This window comes from Panicum hallii, chromosome 5 (assembly GCF_002211085.1).
Source record: "Panicum hallii strain FIL2 chromosome 5, PHallii_v3.1, whole genome shotgun sequence".
NCBI lineage: Eukaryota > Viridiplantae > Streptophyta > Magnoliopsida > Poales > Poaceae > Panicum > Panicum hallii.
Window position 1 is genome coordinate 5,928,471 of NC_038046.1, and position 18,646 is coordinate 5,947,116.

At 44.1% G+C, this 18,646-nt stretch overlaps 2 protein-coding genes, 1 long non-coding RNA gene and 1 other non-coding gene across 5 annotated transcripts; 2 read left to right on the forward strand and 2 right to left on the reverse strand.

Moving 5' to 3' along the window:
• The first annotated feature begins 75 nt into the window (after positions 1 to 75).
• On the forward strand, positions 76 to 1,133 carry LOC112894540 (osmotin-like protein). Its single transcript, XM_025962287.1, has one exon. It carries the CDS (start codon positions 116 to 118, stop codon positions 860 to 862), a length of 747 nt encoding a protein of 248 aa, XP_025818072.1. The 5' UTR covers positions 76 to 115; the 3' UTR covers positions 863 to 1,133.
• Positions 1,134 to 6,161: 5,028 nt separating this feature from the next.
• LOC112892077 (ubiquitin-conjugating enzyme E2 7-like) lies at positions 6,162 to 10,359 on the forward strand. 2 transcript variants are annotated; one of them, XM_025959151.1, is made up of 6 exons: positions 6,162 to 6,410; positions 6,526 to 6,628; positions 8,448 to 8,545; positions 8,639 to 8,739; positions 9,310 to 9,387; positions 9,911 to 10,359. In XM_025959151.1, exons 1-6 carry the CDS (start codon positions 6,359 to 6,361, stop codon positions 9,986 to 9,988), a joined length of 510 nt encoding a protein of 169 aa, XP_025814936.1. In that variant the 5' UTR covers positions 6,162 to 6,358; the 3' UTR covers positions 9,989 to 10,359. The 2 variants fall into 2 exon arrangements, with proteins under 2 accessions (XP_025814936.1, XP_025814937.1); XM_025959152.1 differs by lacking the exons at positions 6,162 to 6,410; positions 6,526 to 6,628 and adding an exon at positions 6,635 to 6,794.
• Positions 10,360 to 13,701: 3,342 nt separating this feature from the next.
• LOC112892078 lies at positions 13,702 to 15,897 on the reverse strand. The gene is made up of 2 exons (XR_003228659.1): positions 15,586 to 15,897; positions 13,702 to 14,116 (listed from the first exon to the last, which is right to left on the reverse strand). It is a non-coding gene; the product is annotated as an uncharacterized LOC112892078 (long non-coding RNA).
• On the reverse strand, positions 14,224 to 14,296 carry TRNAR-CCG. Its single transcript has one exon. It is a non-coding gene; the product is annotated as a tRNA-Arg (tRNA).
• Positions 15,898 to 18,646: the final 2,749 nt, after the last annotated feature.

Genomic DNA, 18,646 nt, shown 5'->3' on the forward strand with positions numbered 1-18,646 from the left:
CGAGACTCGCCCACCCCCACGCCCACGTCCTATAAAACCACCTAAAACCCCTGTCCTCACTTGTCACGGCCACAAAGCCACAACCTTCTCGTGCTCAGGTCCCCAACCAACAGCCATGGCTTCTCCCAAGCTGCTCCTCGTGCTCGCCACCTCCCTCCTGGGCTGCGGCCTCCTGGCCGCCGCCGACTACGCCCCGATGACCCTGACCGTGGTGAACAACTGCCCCTTCCCCGTGTGGCCGGGCATCCAGGCCAACTCCGGGCACGACGTGCTGGAGGGCGGCGGCTTCTTCCTCCCGGCCCTCTCCCACAAGTCCTTCCCGGCGCCGGCGCACCCCTGGTCGGGCCGCATCTGGGCGCGCACGGGCTGCGCGGGCGCCGGCGCGCAGCTCCGCTGCGCCACGGGCGACTGCGGCGGGCGGCTCCAGTGCGGCGGGCTCGGCGGCGCGGCGCCCGCGACGCTGGCGCAGGTGAGCCTCCACCACGGCGGCGACCAGACCTCGTACGGCGTGAGCGTGGTGGACGGCTTCAACGTGGGCCTGTCCGTGACCCCGCACGAGGGCCGCGGCAACTGCCCCGTCCTCGGCTGCCGCAGCAACCTCACCGCGACCTGCCCCGGGGAGCTCCAGCTGCGGTCCCCCGCCGGGAGCGTGCTCGCGTGCCGGAGCGGCTGCGAGGCGTTCCGCACCGACGAGCTGTGCTGCCGCAACATGTACAACAGCCCGCGCACCTGCCGCGCCTCCAAGTACTCGGAGTTCTTCAAGCGCGAGTGCCCGCAGGCCTTCACCTACGCGCACGACAGCCCGTCGCTCACACACGAGTGCGCCGCGCCGCGCGAGCTCAAGGTCATCTTCTGCCACTAGATAGAGCTCCGAGGGCTCCGGCGCGCGCCGTCGCTGTCCGTCATCAACAAGTGTCGCTAGTAGGATTTGTGCGGTGCGCGTGTTGTCTAGTCTAGTGCGTGCTTCTGTGCCCGGTTGGCAGTGGTCTGGTCGTGCTCTGTAGGTAGGTACTGTGCCCGTTGGATGTGTGTTAGCGTTCTGGCCGTAAGACTGATGTAATGGTGTCGCTGCTCAGGTTGCAGTCTGAAATAAAACTTCGTTTAGGCGACTGATGGTCGTTCGCGCTTGTTCAGATTTGAATCATTCGTCTAATGCACTGGGTTCTTTTGAAATGAGGTGGATTTGATCCAAAACCATGTGGATTGGATTCGTCTAATGCAAGGCAAACGAAAACCTAAAGTGGTCGAACGAACTCGGAATCTCCGATCGGGTGCATTAGGCCAGTCTCACTCTCAGCGGGGTTTTATGGTTTTGGGCCTGTTTAGATCGGCGCGTAAAGGCAAAATTTTTTTTTGCCTTTACAGCGTTTTTGTCTTTATGCATCTAAACGGACCGGCGCATTTTTTTTTGGCATTTGGACCCTGTAAACGCAAAAATTTTTTGCGACGGAATCTTGCCAATTTGAAGTACTAAATGAAGTCTATTTATAAAACTTTTTGCACAGATGGGCTGTAAATCGCGAGACGAATCTAATGGTGCTAACTAATCCATGATTAAGCAATAATTAGCGGATGGTTACTGTAGCATCGCTGTTGCAAAACATGGATTAAGTAGGCTCATTAGATTCGTCTCGCGATTTACAGCCCATCCATACAAAAAGTTTTGTAAATTGACTTCATTTAGTACTTCAAATTGGCAAGATTTCTTCAAAAATTTTGCGTTTACGGTTTTTTTACGTTTACAGCTTTTTTGCGTTTACAGACGCTATTTTGCGTTTACATATTTTTATCTTTACATGGGATCTAAACAGGCCCTTTATGAAAGTTTCAATGTGAATTTCTCGGCGCCTCCTTTGCTCATGAACTCGACGCTCGAGCGCCAATGTCTCTTGGCCCTTCCGCTGCTTCGGCTGTCCTGTCTCTCGATCAGTCTCTGATTTGTAACTGGTGTCGTCTTGTCGCTTTCCCGTTCCATTTTTTCCGCAGCTTTATCGGCTGCCTTTTGGATCATGGGATTGGTTTGTTTCTCTGCGGCTTGTCGCCCGCCGCGTCGCTGCTCCGAGTCTATAGCACAGGCTTGGGTTCCAGTAGATCAACAGACAGTGCAGTGAGAGATTGGCAGCTTTGCCGTCTGTGCTCCGCCTGTTTACTTGAAGTTCGAACTATCATCCACCTGATGGCAGTGGCAGGTCCTGCATTAGTTTGAGGTTTAGCAGCCCTAAACGCGTGGTTTAGTTTGAGGACGAAGTGCTGCATGCATGTTCTTTCTTTGACACGTCTTCTGGTGGATCGGTAAGGGGTGGACATGTGAGACTCGCTAAGCACATGAGCCGGCGCAGTAAGCTTGGTCCATCCTCCCCCGTGGCTGACGGTAGAACAAAGCTTTAGGAGGCCGAGCATCGGAAGCGGTGAAAGGCCGGAGCGGCGGTGATTGCACGCAGAGCCTGCTATAGGTAGTAGCACCGCTAAATGTGGGTGGTCCCCAAGGAAGAGGATAAGAGCAGAGCACACGATGATAGCAAACCAACAGTGTCAGCTGTGTGGCAGGAGCGCCTTGAATTGAAACTGTTGGGGTTACGAGATTTACCTAACAAACAAGGCTAGGAATGAAGTGCTAGCTCTCCCTCTACATCCTTCCCATTTTCCCTCCCTGCACTTTGAACTTGCGTTTTGAATTACAGAACATGTGGACATCTCATGTCATGATGGAAATTTCGAATCGACATGTGAATTTTGAAATAAACGGAAACTTTCGAATCGAGGCAGGAAGTTAAAAAGAATTGGGGTGAAAGTTGTATACATTCTTTTAGATTAGGAGCTTTGTACTTTAGTTATTGGAATGTGCAGTGGTTGCTGCTGTTTTCGAGATCGGTAACGGTAAGGAAACAGATTCCAACCATTGAACCTAACAGGCCGATCGACGTTGTGCTGTGGGCTCAGATGGGCCCCTTTTAGGTGGGCTAAACAAATTGAAGGTGGTGATCCTTTCGGCGGCATTCACGTTTGCTGTTGAGTTTTTTCCTATGGGCTCATAGCTGACATCTCCTATGGGGCATTTTCGAAAGAAAAAAAATCTCCTATGGGCCCATTTTTTCCGTCTCCATGGGAAAATCTGGACCTCTGGACCTTTCTTTGCAGTATCCCTTCCAGTAATCCCCCCCCCCCTCTCTCTCTCTCTCTGAAATAGACTCTTTCTTTGCTCTCTTCGACGTGAACATTTCTCGAGACACCACGGACCACTGGGATTCTTTCCAGGTAGTCCGCCAAGTAACTACTAGCATATGCAGATGCCTTCTCATTCACCAGCACTGACAAACCGATGCGGTCAGGACGTCAGGTCAGAGGCTGCAGATTAAAGAGAACTCAAAGATACGATCCGAGCGCCTTTACCCCTTGACGCCCGGCAAGATTCGGCGTGCGTGAACGACCAAGAAAGGCTCGCTGGGGGCAGAGGATCTCTGCCTCTGCGGCATCCCCCGATCTCCACCGCACTATTGGTGGCCCGAAGCGTGCGACTTTGCTCGTACGATCTGGCGGGGGCTGAACCCGCATGTTCCCATCGCTATCTATCGCGCTCTGGGGCCGGCCGGCGAAACCGACGGCTGTCCTGTCGTCGCTCGCCGGGGGAAAGTGGCCGTGGCTCTGCCGAAATTGTAGTTTTTGGTAACGTGCAGTGGCTCACGTTTTGGGCTGCGAAAAGCGGCGTCCTTTTCTGTGCTACTGCTAGATATCATTCGCGCTACGCGTAGGCTGCTGGATCCGTCTGATATGTGCAAAACGCATGGAGGTGGTAGGCTTTGGCCGGCCGGTGACTGTAGTATGAGAACAACCCTATTTAAGTCGCTTCAGAAAGAACCAAACGAAAATCGGACGTAGGCGTTCGTCCAGGCCAGAATGATGAATTGATGATACGTGCAAGCTTAACCGTGAAGGGACATCCTGATCACCAGGCCAGCTAGCCGAGGTCACGCAACGAGGAGGAGGAGGAGGAGGAGCACGACGTGGTGGGCTCCTCCCGGGCGAGCAACTTGCCGGTTCCCGACCCCGAAGCTTCCGTTCCCCGTACGCGTCTGCCGCGAGGGGGGAACGGAACGCACGGCACGGTGCGGCGGTCGGCGGCTCATCATTCCGCGCTGGCCGGCGTGGGCAAAGCAGCGGGGACGGGGTGGGGGGAGCCCTGCCCTGCCGCCGTTGGCGCGTCGCCGTCGGCGGCGTCTGCGCCCACGCGGAGGAGGGCACCGCCCGGCGCCCGTCGGCGCGATTGCGGTGGCCCGGCCGTGCTGCCCTCCTGCCTGGCCGGGCGATGATGTGCTGCGCAGACGCTTGGCCGCTGGCTGGCCACTTGGCCGGGGGCAACGCAATGTCCAAGTGAGGCTCCTCCGATCCGGATTTAAAAACAAGTCCTCGATCGCGGGGGATGGCCGAAGCCCCAAGCATGCAGGTTCAATGGCCGAATGCGACGATGCGTTGGTCGACTGCATCCTTTTCTTTATTCCGCGTTCATGAGGCAGAAACAGCATGTCGGCCATTCCGCGGAGGCGGCTCCGGGGCGGTGATTCCGAGCTTCCAATCGGTCAGCCACTCGGCCCTTTTCCACGAAGCGTTACCGTTTGCCAATTTAGGCTGTCTCCAGCGATATTTTTCAAATCCCATCCTCTGCATCCTTCATTTACAGATTTCTCTACAAGATTCTCTCCTCTATATCTCATTTCTCTCCAACAACGTTCTCTAAATCTCGTTCTCTATACATTAAACCCTATATTAGAAACGTATTTTGTTCCAAATTTTTGTACGTACGTATTTATCATACCTCAAACGCTATGGACATATTTTATTTTTATTTAATTAAGTGTTTGAAATGTAAAGAAAAATAGAGAAGAGGAGAGAGAATCTCTATATATAGAGGAAACCTGTAGCGTTCTCTATTTTAGAGGACCATTTAGAGAACGCTGCTGGAGCAATAGAGAACGGAATCTTCCTCTATATACAGAGTACAGAACGCTTTACAGTTCCCCGCTGGAGACAGTCTACAGAGCCTGTTCAGTTCCCAGGCCGTAAACGCAAAAAAACCGTAAACGCAAAATGTTTTAAGAAATCTTGCTAATTTGAAGTACTAAATGAAGCCTATTTACAAAACTTTTTGCATGGATGGGCTGTAAATCGCGAGACGAATCTAATGAGCCTATTTAATCCATGATTTGCAACAGTGATGCTGCAGTAACCATCCGCTAATTATTGCTTAATCATGGATTAATTAGCATCATTAGATTCGTCTCGTGATTTACAACCCATCCATAAAAAAGTTTTGTAAATAGACTTCATTTAGTACTTCAAATTGGTAAGATTTCTTTGCAAAAAGCTTTTACAGCACGCAAACTAAACAGGCCCACGATTCCTCCTTGGTTAGACTGGAAGCAACCGTTCCCACCTGTCAACATGGGCTAGTTGCCATAGAATGCTTATGGTTTCTCTTCTTCTCCCCCTATTATAAGATGATCGGGCTTACTGATCGTTTGACGGAAAAATTAGATTGGCTTACTTATTATTAATACCATCTGGCATCTGCTATGCTCCATGCTCACGTGGGCAAGCGTATTCATGTCGCCATAGGTCCTTTTAGATAGAGACACCGATTCTTTCCTCTCCGTATTTTGTTGAAAACCAGCACAGTGGAACATTTGCGCTCGCTAGAGTTCCAGTGAGCCAAATCCAAATGGGAGTCCTCATCTTTTCATGGCGTTGTTTGCTTTCGCGTCTTTCTAACTTCGTGACATCAAAAGTACTTTCTTCCAGAAAACACTACTTCATTTGCGTTTCGTGTTCCTTGTTGAAAACCCTACGTTGCTCTCCTAAAACACGATACGAAAACACACGGACGACGTGCCTTATTTCACGATTATTTTTTCCGCTTCTCTCAAATGACAAGAGATGCGGACACTGTTCCGAAAAAACTTTATGTAAATGAGAAATATGATAGTGAACCATGTTGAAGGTTAAAATGAAAATGTTGAAATTTCCGAGCTCGTAGTCAGTAGTTTCCATCAATACTTGTATCTGCTTACGAAAAAATTAGAGTTATAAACCAAAAACGTTACAATTCACCATAATAAATAGGATATCCCACGGGGTAGGAGAGCAGAGAAAGAGCGAGAGGCAGAGAGCGGCCAGCGTTCCAGTCAACCACCGCTTCGTTCTCCCCCACCCCCACACGGCTCGCCCCCTTCCCGATTCCCATCTTCTCCGAGCTTCTCACCTCACGTCTATAAATAAGGCGCCCGCGGCGCCCATCAATTTGCGTCACCGCGTCCCGAGAGCTCCGCGCGCCGCAAAACCCTAGCCCCGCCACCGATCTCCTCTCATGGCGGCTACCACCAGCCAGGCGAGCCTCCTCCTCCAGAAGCAGCTCAGAGGTGCGGCCCGCTTTAGTACCCGTGCATCCGTTTCCGCTCGATTTTTTTTTTGCTTCCTCTGCAGATTGATTGGTTGATCGATTTGTGGTTTTTTTGTGGTATGTGTTTGGCGCAGATCTCGCCAAGCATCCGGTGGATGGGTTCTCGGCTGGGCTGGTCGACGACAGCAATGTTTTCGAGTGGCAGGTCACCATCATCGGCCCGCCTGACACCCTGTAGTGAGTCCGATTCTCTCCGTTTCGCGCGCGCTTCCATGCCTTATCGCGATGAATTTGCTTGTCTGCTGTGTTGGTGCCATGCCGGATTATGGTTTTTAGTGTGCATCTGTGCCCCGGAAGCAGCGACGGAGAACCTTACCCCGGGATTCGTTTTAGCAGAGACACCGTGCGCGGCTGAATTTGCTTTGCTTGTTGATTTTTGTAGCGGGTGGCATACAACATTTTTCTAGTATTATGGCAATTTGGCAACATGGCCGGCGCCCAGTTCCATCGAGTTTGTTTGGTTCTGATTCCATGAGCGGATCTGTTTATCGGTTAATATTTCTGGTTTTCTGAATTTGTGGCCGTATCAATATTTAGAATCGAGTTTGTAGAAGATTTATGGTTTTCTGAAATGGAATTGAACGTATATTTTGGAGTTTGTAGAAGATAGATAGGAGAAATTCTTCAGGAACACTTAGTTTTCTGTTATTTAATATTGAATAAGTTTGTGGGACTTGCGTCATGTAGTGCCACCTGAATTTACACTTGCTTTTCGAGCCATTTGGTGCCTGAGCAGATTTTTTTTATAGGCAGACACTCTTCCTGTTCACCGCTCAGGATTCAAATTTCAGCTGGAAGTAGAGAATAAACACAAGAATTCTAAGCGAATTCACTGACTACTAATTACCAAAATGCAGTATGGACTAGAATGGTCGTCACATATTGCAATTATGCCTATTATTTTGTGGAGTGCGGCACAAACAAACAAACTTGAGTAACTGATAGTGATAAATTTGAAGGAACACTAGAGGTAGATGACTTCAGTGTATGTGTGCTGCTGTTAACATTGGCTATGTTCGATAATTGTTATCTTGTTCATAAGGATCAGTTGGTTTTTATGGAGAGAGCATGCAGAATAGTACGAAGTTGCTTGAATAGCCTGCCAAGTAGCAAGTCATCCTAGCATTTATAATGGCACATTTTACTATACAATATGAAGTAGTGTGCCTGTTGGTTGTTTTGATCTGTCAGTTTCTTTTTCTACTGCATATTTGAAATCGGTTATACGGAACTGGACATTTGTTATGTTAGTTAAAACATTTGTTACAAGACATGCTAGTTAATTTTGGGTACATTTTATGAAGATTAAAATCAAGTCATATTGATAACAAAGTCACAGAACTAGTGTGCAGTTATGCTGATGACTTTTAGTACACCTAAAGGGGTGAAAGGCGAGCCTGTAATCAAATAAACATAAATATTAGACTGGAATGATTATCACAAATTGGTTGGTTGGTCAGCATCATCAACAGTCATAGAATGTGCTTGTTGGTTTTTTTTGCTTGCTGGCTACTCACCAAAGGCAGCATCATTCTATATTGACCTAATGGACTAGCAAACAATGAAGCTATTTGGTGTTTGTTTCTTGTACTGCTGAAATATTTATGTTCACTTTGTTGCAAAGAAAACAGAGTACTAACAGGAAAGTTGAAGTGGAACCTAAAAAAAATCTTAGGAGTTTGAATACTTGTGATAAATATATTTCCAACTTTAATGCAATCCTTGATGTATTGATGGCTTCAAAGAACATGTATTTTTTCAGTGACGGGCTTGTCAATTGCCTGGTTACTCCAGTCGGTCACATATCAATCTGAAATTAAACATGTGATCTGATCTGAGTTGTGACTCAGCTACTGCCGATTGAACTACTAACAGACCTTAAAAAAGTAAACTGTTGATTTGCTGGCGTTGTATTTGTCTTTGAATTGTTTTCTTGGCAGTCATGTAATTAGTTTCTATCTTCTGAGTAACAGTAATATTAACCTTCATTTTGCAGTGATGGAGGGTACTTTAACGCGATAATGAGCTTCCCACAAAATTACCCAAACAGCCCGCCATCAGTCAGATTTACCTCTGAAATGTGGCATCCAAATGGTCAGAATTTAATTCCTTTAAAATTCGCATCTATTTATACTTGATCCACAATTCTGATATCTGACATATGCATAATATTTGGGCATTTGACAGTGTATCCAGATGGCCGGGTGTGTATCTCTATTCTTCATCCACCTGGTGAAGATCCCAATGGCTATGAGCTCGCGAGCGAGCGTTGGACACCTGTGCACACAGTAGGGCTTCGTACAATGTCTACATTACTAGCATTTTCCTTTTCCATTTTCAATTTTTGTTCTGCACTGGTACCATCCCATTAATTTATTCCGTATCAAAGTCTTTACTAGCTAAATTTATTCCTCCCCACATCATCAACACTATTCAGAAGTTCACTGATATGTCTGTAAAATCTTGAATCTAGTTATTACATGATGCATTTTGACTGGTAATTGCTAGTGAATCATATTGAAATATTGCCATATAGCCTAATCATATTGAATTATTGTTATATAGTTTGATATGTTTCCCTGCAACTAAGCAATTAGGAATCCTGATCAACTTTAGGGAGAGCTCTCCTATTCAACGAATTCCTGATTTTTGTATGCATCAAGAGTTTGTTGCATTTGCTGATTGCCTTGCACTCAGATAGCATTTATTCTAGAATTGTTGCTAGCTTCCACTGGATAGATAGAGAATACTCTGTTTTGGTCTAAAGATAGAACGATAAGGGGCTGGCTTCCTTCAGTGGTGAATAGTTCTGTATGCTTTCACTAGTTGTCAAGTTGATGATTGTTTTCCATTTGCAGGTTGAAAGTATAGTTCTGAGCATTATTTCAATGCTCTCTAGTCCAAATGACGAGTCTCCAGCAAATATTGAGGCAGCTGTAAGTTCTGACAATTTACTTTATACTGTTTTGATTACTGACCTATACTTGTGGGACTCTACAATATCAAAATACTTCATGTTTGTATCCTACTATCCGTTTTGCCAGTATTAAAAAGAAATCAATGCTGAGAGGTCTTAATCGAAGTTTGTCTTGGTGTCCAGCATTCTCATCGTCGCTAAGAGGTCTCAACAAAATTTGTCCTAGTGTCCTCACTGTTCTCTGATCTAACGTCCGGTATTGGAAAATTCACTGCTGAGTATTCTCAAACAACTTTTGCACTACAGTCCAGAAACATCATGGATTTATTATTAGCATAATTCCATTGGATATCTCATGCGTTGACGCATCATTCACTCCTTCATCTAGATAACCACCTATTGTTAAGGTCAGGAACAAGTCACAAGTGCCAAACCTGAGTATTTATCTTTGTTGCATGGGGATTTCTTCTGGATAGCCACAATTATGCAGAGTGTACCTCTTTTTGTTTCTGAAGTTAATACCTGTTATATTTCTCATGCAGAAGGAATGGAGGGAGAAGAGGGATGACTTCAAGAAAAAGGTTAGGCGCATTGTCCGTAAATCACAGGAAATGCTCTGAAGAAAGTAAGAGAACCGTGGAAGCTAACCATGCCATGCCAGGCTGCAAGATTTTGCTGTCGAGCTCCCAAATGTTCATTTGATACCAGCGTCTTGTATATTTTCCATTTAGCATCTGACCATTGGTGATGGTGGTTTTGTCACCAGAAATGCACTGGGACGTGTCGCCTACTCTAAAGGGTTCGGTTGTATCGTGTGGCTTGGGCTACCAATGTTGATAAACTTGAAATGCTGCCATTTATCATAACTTTGGTGGTAAACCTGTTATAAACAGACGCCATTCATGTCACCTTAATGTCGAGTGTAGAACATACCTATCGAACTGTGCAATTGTTAGTGTAATGAAATTTTCTATTCCAGAGGATTAATTTCTGCGATATTGTCCCAAATTTCTCGTATCCTGGTGAAGTGCCTGTTACTTTGCAAGTTTTCCTTAACTATACCTGGTGCTGTGGTGCAAGTTTTTTTGCTCGTACGTCGCGGCCCCCGTCGAGCGTCGTCCTGCCGCTAAAAACTCCCGGCCGCGTGATGATCCGGGATCACCGCTCGCTAAAATCACCCGTCCTGACCATCGTGCCGCCCCCCTCCTCCGCCGCGAGCTGCGGCCCCCAGCGCCTCCCACCCCCGCCCCGCCGCCCGCCGCGGTGCTGCCGTTCTCCACGCGCAGCCCAACCTCTCCACCTCGCTCCGCCCCCACGCTCGAGAAACGCCGTGCCGCCGCCCCTGCCTCCCCTTGCGGCGCCGCGCCGGCCTCCGGCGCGCTCGGCCCCCACGCTCCACGCCCGCTGCGACCCCGCGTCCCAGAACTGCCGCGGTTGCCCTGCATCCACCTCGCTCGCCGACTCCGCCCAAGCGTTCATCCGAGAGGATCTCACCGGATTAGTGCAGGAGGGCGTGTGGCGATGGAGTGCACTCGCCGAGAAGTTTGCCATGTGTAATGTGGCTAGAGCCAGGAGGCTAGGATCGTCCCAGCATTGGTAGTGCAGATGCCAACAAGGTGAGGTCCTGCCCTCAAGATCCGCCTATTCTTTTGGAACAGTCATTGCTATACATTTGACCGCTCTCATTGAACTTAATCTATCAGACAATTAACAACGCTCCCAGTATAATTATAACTTGTTTTCCTCACTGAGGTAATGTCTGGTTTAACAAATTTCGGTATATAGTGCCAATCAACTTTGAGATCATGGGTAATTGAGTGGTTTGGCTAATTTAGAAAGCTCATGTCTTGATCTCAGATGATATAAAGGGGCCCTAGCCGGTAGCACCAACTGGCGTGACTGATCCGAATTTTATTGACATATAAATGTTAAACTAATTCCTATGCAAAATATTCTCAAGTTTAGATCTTTTAAGATTTGAATGGTAACCACTTCATTGAATGTTGCTTTCCGTGGAGGATATGGGATTCCAGTATAGATGATGAATGGAGTCTTCAGTAGAATGCTATAAAATACTTTCATGACTGGCCTGAATCCTGATGCTCTCACATGTCTTTCAAATTTCAGCCCAAGCGACCCAGAGGAGGCTAGACTTGCTGAGTTGTACAGATCAGATCACCTTTACATGCCTTCAACATAAATAATTAATGTTGGATGCAGATATTCAGTTATATTCGCACAACATCTATCACACGCTTAATGCCATCAGTGAGCCAGCTTCCAATTGTGAAATCTGGGACTCTAGGGGTAATTTTCTCCTGGCATTTTCCAATTCTTTTTAAATGCCACATTAACTTGCATTTTGAATGAGTGTTTTGGTATTTTGTCTTAAATAGCGAATAGCAATGACCAGTGACGATGGGCCCAGAGGGTCACTCAGAGTCCAATTTGATGGCGGTAAGCTCTAGCTGCATATTTAATTAAGTTAAGACTTTTCCCTCCAAAGGGTTCAGAACAGAGAAATAATATTATAACTTCAAAATATTCTTCTGATTTTTCTCAGTAATAGTATATGTGTTTTCCTTGTAATTAATTCTAAGAATATTCTAGAAAATTAAACTCTAAGCTGCTATAGATGCCAGGCATGCTAGACTGATTTGACTCGTGGATATGTGATGCATTTTATAGCAATGCTACCATGGTAGGAGTGAAAGAAGGATCACAGAGGTATGATGAGATGGTTTCTCTCTTAAGTTGGAAATGTGGGAGTAAATGAATATGGTTTTCATGCTTTAAGAATATCCTAACTATGGCCGCGAATCTATAGCTAATATATTATTTGTAATTTATGAACCCTTTATTGTTTATGATTCAAATTTATTTTGCTGTGGAATATTAAATATTAATCACTGGAGCTGCTAAAATGGACTCTGCACTTGTTGCATCAGCTCCTCATGTTCCTATCTACAAACAATAACGGAGCTCCAAGTCATGCTGCAGAATGCATCTGACTTGAGTGGCGGTACTACTTTGTTCTTTTTGGTTCTGCAAACTTGTCGGGTGTGATCCCTATATTTGATTTACGATCTGCATTTATCTGTTATTTGTTGCTTGTCCATTCCAACGATGTGGTTGTGGGGGCTTTTAGAATGGAAAGGTTTGTGGAGTAGAGCTTGCTAACGAGTTGGATGGTAAGAAAGTTATCATACGAGTAATTGCACTTTGATTTGGCTATGCTATACTTGTTTTGAAGGGATAATAACATTAATGCTTGCAGCTGGGGAAGGAGTTAAAAGATTATCGTAATAAGTCATGGCTACAATAAGTAAGCCTGATCAATCTTTAGCCTTGCTGGTGCCTGATGTATGTCATCAAGCAAGCACTTCGTTGGTTCTGAAGTGAACCTTTCACCTTTTTCATCCTTCTCGGTTCATTTTCCGGTATCTAATGATAGTTCTTCACTTTTCCACTTGTTATCTGAAATTAACGATATGGATGATTGGACTGGCAAGGTGTGCTGACCTTGTTCTCCATTTAATCTGCCAAGGAGTATCGTCTAGCATCGATCCTTTTAATGATGAATCATGCCTAAATATCAGGCTGTTGATTAAAATAATACTGGAAACTTTTATTCGTTGAGTTTAGTATTTGGCACATTTCTAACCACTTTCAAACTGTTGGACAACTATATGTAAGTTTGGATTACTCAAGGTACTTGTGGTATTGTTCAAAATTGTGATGCCGGTTCTCTTTCTTTTCCCATAATTTCTGAACTTGTAAAGTTCCTAAGTGGATTTAACTTACTGCCAGTGCTTCCATATAATCTTAACATGTGGACATTTATACATACACAATGATAAGTGGCACTTTTTCTATTGAACTAGGTTTTTTGATGATCTAGTTGGCAATGAAGTTTTTATCTACCCCCACATACTGATGATGAGAGTAGCTACACGTGAGTGTAGAAAACTCATCATACTTGATGATTGGCTTACATACAGAAATACATACATACTTGAAGATTGGCTTATGGAAGAAATCTGCTGTTATTTTCCGTTACTATTCGTTATAAATACTTTCTATGATGAAGATTGATGCTTACGAAGAGAATTTGTTTCGTCCGTAACACACTTACGGGAACGGAGCTAGTAAACCTAAATTGCAATATCGATTCAGTTTTACCCGTTACTTTACCGCAGTGGGAAACACACACTTCATGCAGTTTAACCACATCCTGTAAGAAGCCAAGCTCCAGCGCATTTGGTGTCAAGTCACGGATGACTTCAGCAGCGATCATGAAACTGACTGCGCAGTCTGAATCATATCTGGCCAGTGTAAATATCATGTAAACATTGATTTACTGACTGTTCTCATTTGAGGACTGTTTTTACAATCACATGTACAATACAGAATTACAATGCTGCACCAGCCACAAGATTCAGATAATGATGGGTCATCGTGAAGCAAGCTTTTCTGTGATGGAATGCTCCCATCTTCCATAGTCCAGAAAAAGTAACACCGTTAGCCCACCCTTACAAACAGGCAGCAGGCTACATAGGTGAGATGTCAAATGAATACTCTACTCCGTGACATAGTAGTATCATGCAAGCCTGTATTTACAATTTTACATACAAGTTGAGGCAGATGCGGTCCACAAAAGGTGAGCATGGGCAACAGCCAACACTGGCACCCCGTGACAATTCTCAATGAAGAGTGAAGACAGCAAGCTTATCTGCTTATGGGACCACCTGTTCACAAGAGAGAATGGACACTTTTCTGGTGGTTAATGCCAAAATATCACTGTCTATAGGGGGCAGAAAATACAGATAAAAGAAACGAAAAAAGGCGAAGACAATGATCATAGTGGGATTCGAACCCACGACTTTTAGATTCGGAATCTAACGCGATATCCACTTCGCTATATGACCATTATTGTCTTCCAACACATCATTATTTTGATATCTTAAGGTACCAGCATTCAGGCACGAGCCAAAAGACAAAATGTTTAGCTATACTACAAATATGGTTGGCATGAAGGGCACATATATAAACATCAGAACTAATCTCACCAGAAAGAAAAGAACATATGAATTACCATTTACCAATCAGCCACAAGTTTAAAATTGTAGTCTGCGAACTAGAGTTGCTTAAGGTACCAGCATTCAGGCACGAGCCAAAAGACAAAATGTTTAGCTATACAACAAATATGGTTGGCATGAAGGGCACATATATAAACATCAGAACTAATCTCACCAGAAAGAAAAGAACATATGAATTACCATTTACCAATCAGCCACAAGTTTAAAATTGTAGTCTGCGAACTAGAGTAGATAAGCAACGCATGACAGCAGAGCTTTTTTTTTTTTTGAAAAAAGCAGCAGAGCTTTGCAACAGATAAAACTCTTATGAGTGGAGATGCATGGTTCCAAATGACATTACCTCTTAGCATTATGCAGAGACTCCTGCATTCAGGGTAGGCATGTCTAGATCATAAACAAGTGGATGCGAAAATGAATGGCACTGCAGACAAAAGACCTATCTAGTGGTGTAAAGAACTTAGAAGTATGCGCAAATTCGCGCCCAGAAACAGATCACAAAGCACATACGCGACATTCAGTCATGCTTGCCTCAAACTGAGGTAGAACTTTGCTCGTTTGTCGAGGGTGAACTACCCAAACCACCAAAGCCAGGCACAGACAGACAACCCAGATCACCTAGTAGTAGTATAAGATCTATGATGTGCAGTGCAAATAGGATGTGCCAGTCTTCCCGTCGGGGAAGAAAAAGGGAGATGTGCAAGCCAAGGAAGTGCCGGGGCCGTGCGAGTAAACATGATGTTTTATTCAAAGGCTATAGTTCCCATGATTTTATCGCTCCAAATCTCCAACCTCCAAGTCCCAAATCCAAATCTGATAAAAACGAATCCCAATCGGGAGGAGATAGCCATCAAAGTAACCAAGGCCACCAGATGAGTACTGAAGATGTAGCTTACTCTGACATTACCTTCACTGCGATCTGCAGCCGAGTCAGATCTGCGGAAGGGGATCCCGTGATAGATCGAACGGGTTAACAAGCATATGGCAGATCAGATGGCGGCAAAAGCGAGAAGATCACTACATAGGGAGATCCTTCGTTGGGCGCAGGCGTTATTAGTGTAGACCGGATGGCAGCTGGACGAGGTGAAGAGAGGGACATGGGAAGCTCGAGAGGATCGCACCTGTGAGAACGGATGGAGAAGAACGGCTAGGCAGGCTGCTGGTGGGCGCCGGTGACTTGGTTCCATCCGCCGGGTGAGCGCCGGTACGATCTATATCAGACCCCGGACGCCTATCGCCGTTTGGGGTGCTGGAACCACCATCCGTGCGGCCGTGCGGGGGAGCGAGGCTGCCGAGGCGAGCGGAGAGGCTGTGCCGCCGTGGGTTCTTCAGCGCGCCACCAGCCCTAGCCACCGGCGTGGTCTTCGGGGCGGATGAGTCTCTTCTGCAGTACTGGACTCACCCGCTGACCCTTTCCGCCGCACGGCGTCTGGTTTGACTCGGTGCTCGCTTGCAAAAGGAAAATTTCTTGATGTGAAAAAGAAACTACCAAGTATAACGGTTTCCTTCATGATCCATATGTTTATGCTATAAGATACTAAAATATGTATGTAAATTACCAATTTAAAAGTTTCAAGCTCCATACTCCCTTCCAATAAACTTGTTGAATTTATCGTAACAGGTTCATGCTCTCTACCGTAACCGGAAAGGCGTGCCGCTGTTGTGTAGAGCCTGTATTTCGTATCGTCGGATTGTAGTTGATATAAACTTTAGTTCATTCACGGAGTAGTAATTATTGTATGTGTAGATGTTATGATCTGCAACCCGTTATTATACTTGGTGTATTATACACTACTATTTAAGTAGAATATTATTTTGGTATGGAAATGGAACTGTAGTTTTGTTATATTTAGTGTTTTTGGTTGTCATTTATTTTAAAATTTTGTTATGTAGCAAAGTTTTTTGTTTTAAAATTTTGAGCAAATTTTGTATTTAAAACTTTTTGACATAAAGATGTTTTGGTGTCCGAATCATAGGTAGAATGGATCTTACGTAAATATTTATGCGGTTGAATTGTAAAATCTCTTTGAATTTAAAATTGTACAATACAATAAAGCTATAGATTTTGAATTTTTGAGCAACTTTTGTATTTAACACTTTTAAATTTGAAGATATTTTGGTGTCCATATTGTAGGTACGATGGATCGCATGCAAGTATTTGTGCAAACGAATTGTGAAAGTGTTTTGAATTTTAAAATTTGCTCTATAATAAAGTTGTAGTTTTTGAATTTTTATATTGAACAACTTTTGATTTTAACATGTTTTGGTGTTCAAATTGTATGTATAATGTTACTCGTGCAGAAGTAACGGATGGAACGAGTCGTGATTTAATTTAATTAAAATGTGAGGGTTTTTCTAAAAATATTTTTGAGAGAGGATCAGGACGGCGGGTTGATTTTCTGAAAACTTAAGATTTCTTTGCAAGTTTCCCTGAACCGAGAAGGTTGGACCGCGTATTGATTATGAGAAAAGTTATGAATTTTTTCGTAAAATTATCTGAGAGAGAAGGTTGAACTGCGGGTTGATTTAACTAAAGTCCAAGAGCTTTTTTACAAAATGACGTAGACTCGCAAAATATGGACCATCCGCCCGGCCGATAAGAGATCATATATAACGGATTGAAATAGAAAACTGTCTCCATTTAAATAGCGTTAGGCACGATCAAAACTTTGTTGCAATTGATTAGATTACATGAAAAAAATATAAGTTACTCTAAATATATAATATATGAGTACAAATGTGTTAAAGAAATTATAACGTTCATGAGAAATGTTAGAAATTTACATATTAACCCAAAAAATAAAAAAGTATACGTTGTCAATTTCCATGAAGAACTTAAGGTCTAGATCAATCAAAAAAATCTTTGTCGAATAGATTTGATAAACAACTAAATGTAGAATTGCAATAAGAAAATTTCAAATCGATATTGTTTAATGGTTGAAATCCTTTTGTTGAAATCATGCAAATTCGAATAGAATGGGATAACCTTCTTGAAAATCCTTTTCCATGCATAGTAAGTTTCTATAAACCAAACTCCATTCCATTGAAAATAAGGACCATTTTCCTATCTCTTCTTTTACTACGTCATGGCTACATTGGCACGCATGGTCGCGTACGAAAGATGTTTTTTGTTCTAGTTTTTACGGTTCTGAATGCGAGGAACCAAATACGTCTATAGTTGCACACTCGAGACTATCTAGTCCACTCAATCCAAAAAAAAGCACCCCTTCTAGCTGCACCAGATGGGTTAAATGGATCATGGTTATTATGTCCCATTCACAATACAGGTCAACCTTTAATCATTCTTAACTTAGAAATTTATACAATACAAGTACAACCCTTTTTAAACCCGAATTTTCAAATTCCTAAGCTAAATTTGTAAGTCCTTTAATTACCACTCCTAGATGCGATGTACTTGTGCACAGGCTGCAAGGATGAAAAACGATGGTGCCGCAGCACATCCTTCCTCCACTCCAACCAAGAAGAAGCAAAACTTATGCGTGTTAATTAACTTTGCTCGTCGTTTTCTTTCATTTTTTAGGGGACAATGAGGTCAGTTAACTTCCAAATAGCCTAAAAAATTAAATCGTAGGTTTCTATATTTTTATTTTTTTATCTAAGTATATGTACATCGTACTCGTGTCAACTTGGATATCTAAGTGCTCACAAGGAACCTATAGGCAAAGACTTGAGAGACACATAATGGACCATGCAAATGAGATTTTATTTTTTGCAAAACCTAAGATTACTTCAATTTTTCTCAAAGAGCTAGAAACTTTCAAAGGGGTTTGGAAATATAATTCACGTGCATCTTTCACCTGTGATTGCTAATCCTGCTGGAATAGCCTATTTACCCATTCCGTAGGCGACATCTCAAATTTCTTACGAAGCATCTATGAAAGATATAAGATTTCATATGGAAACTAACAAAATAAGACTGCCTTTTTTTTACTTCTCGAATGAATTCAACGATATTCCACCTATCAACGCTAACAAACTAAGATCAATCCCACTACACCAAAACACCTAAATTTTCACATCAGCCAAAACCATGACACTAGTCAACATGGCCATTAGAGTTTGTGCATTTTCCTATAAATTGGGTCAGTTAAAAAGTTTGACTACATCCTACATTTTGAAACAAATGGTGTACTTTTTGAAAAAAATATTATTCATCTGTCC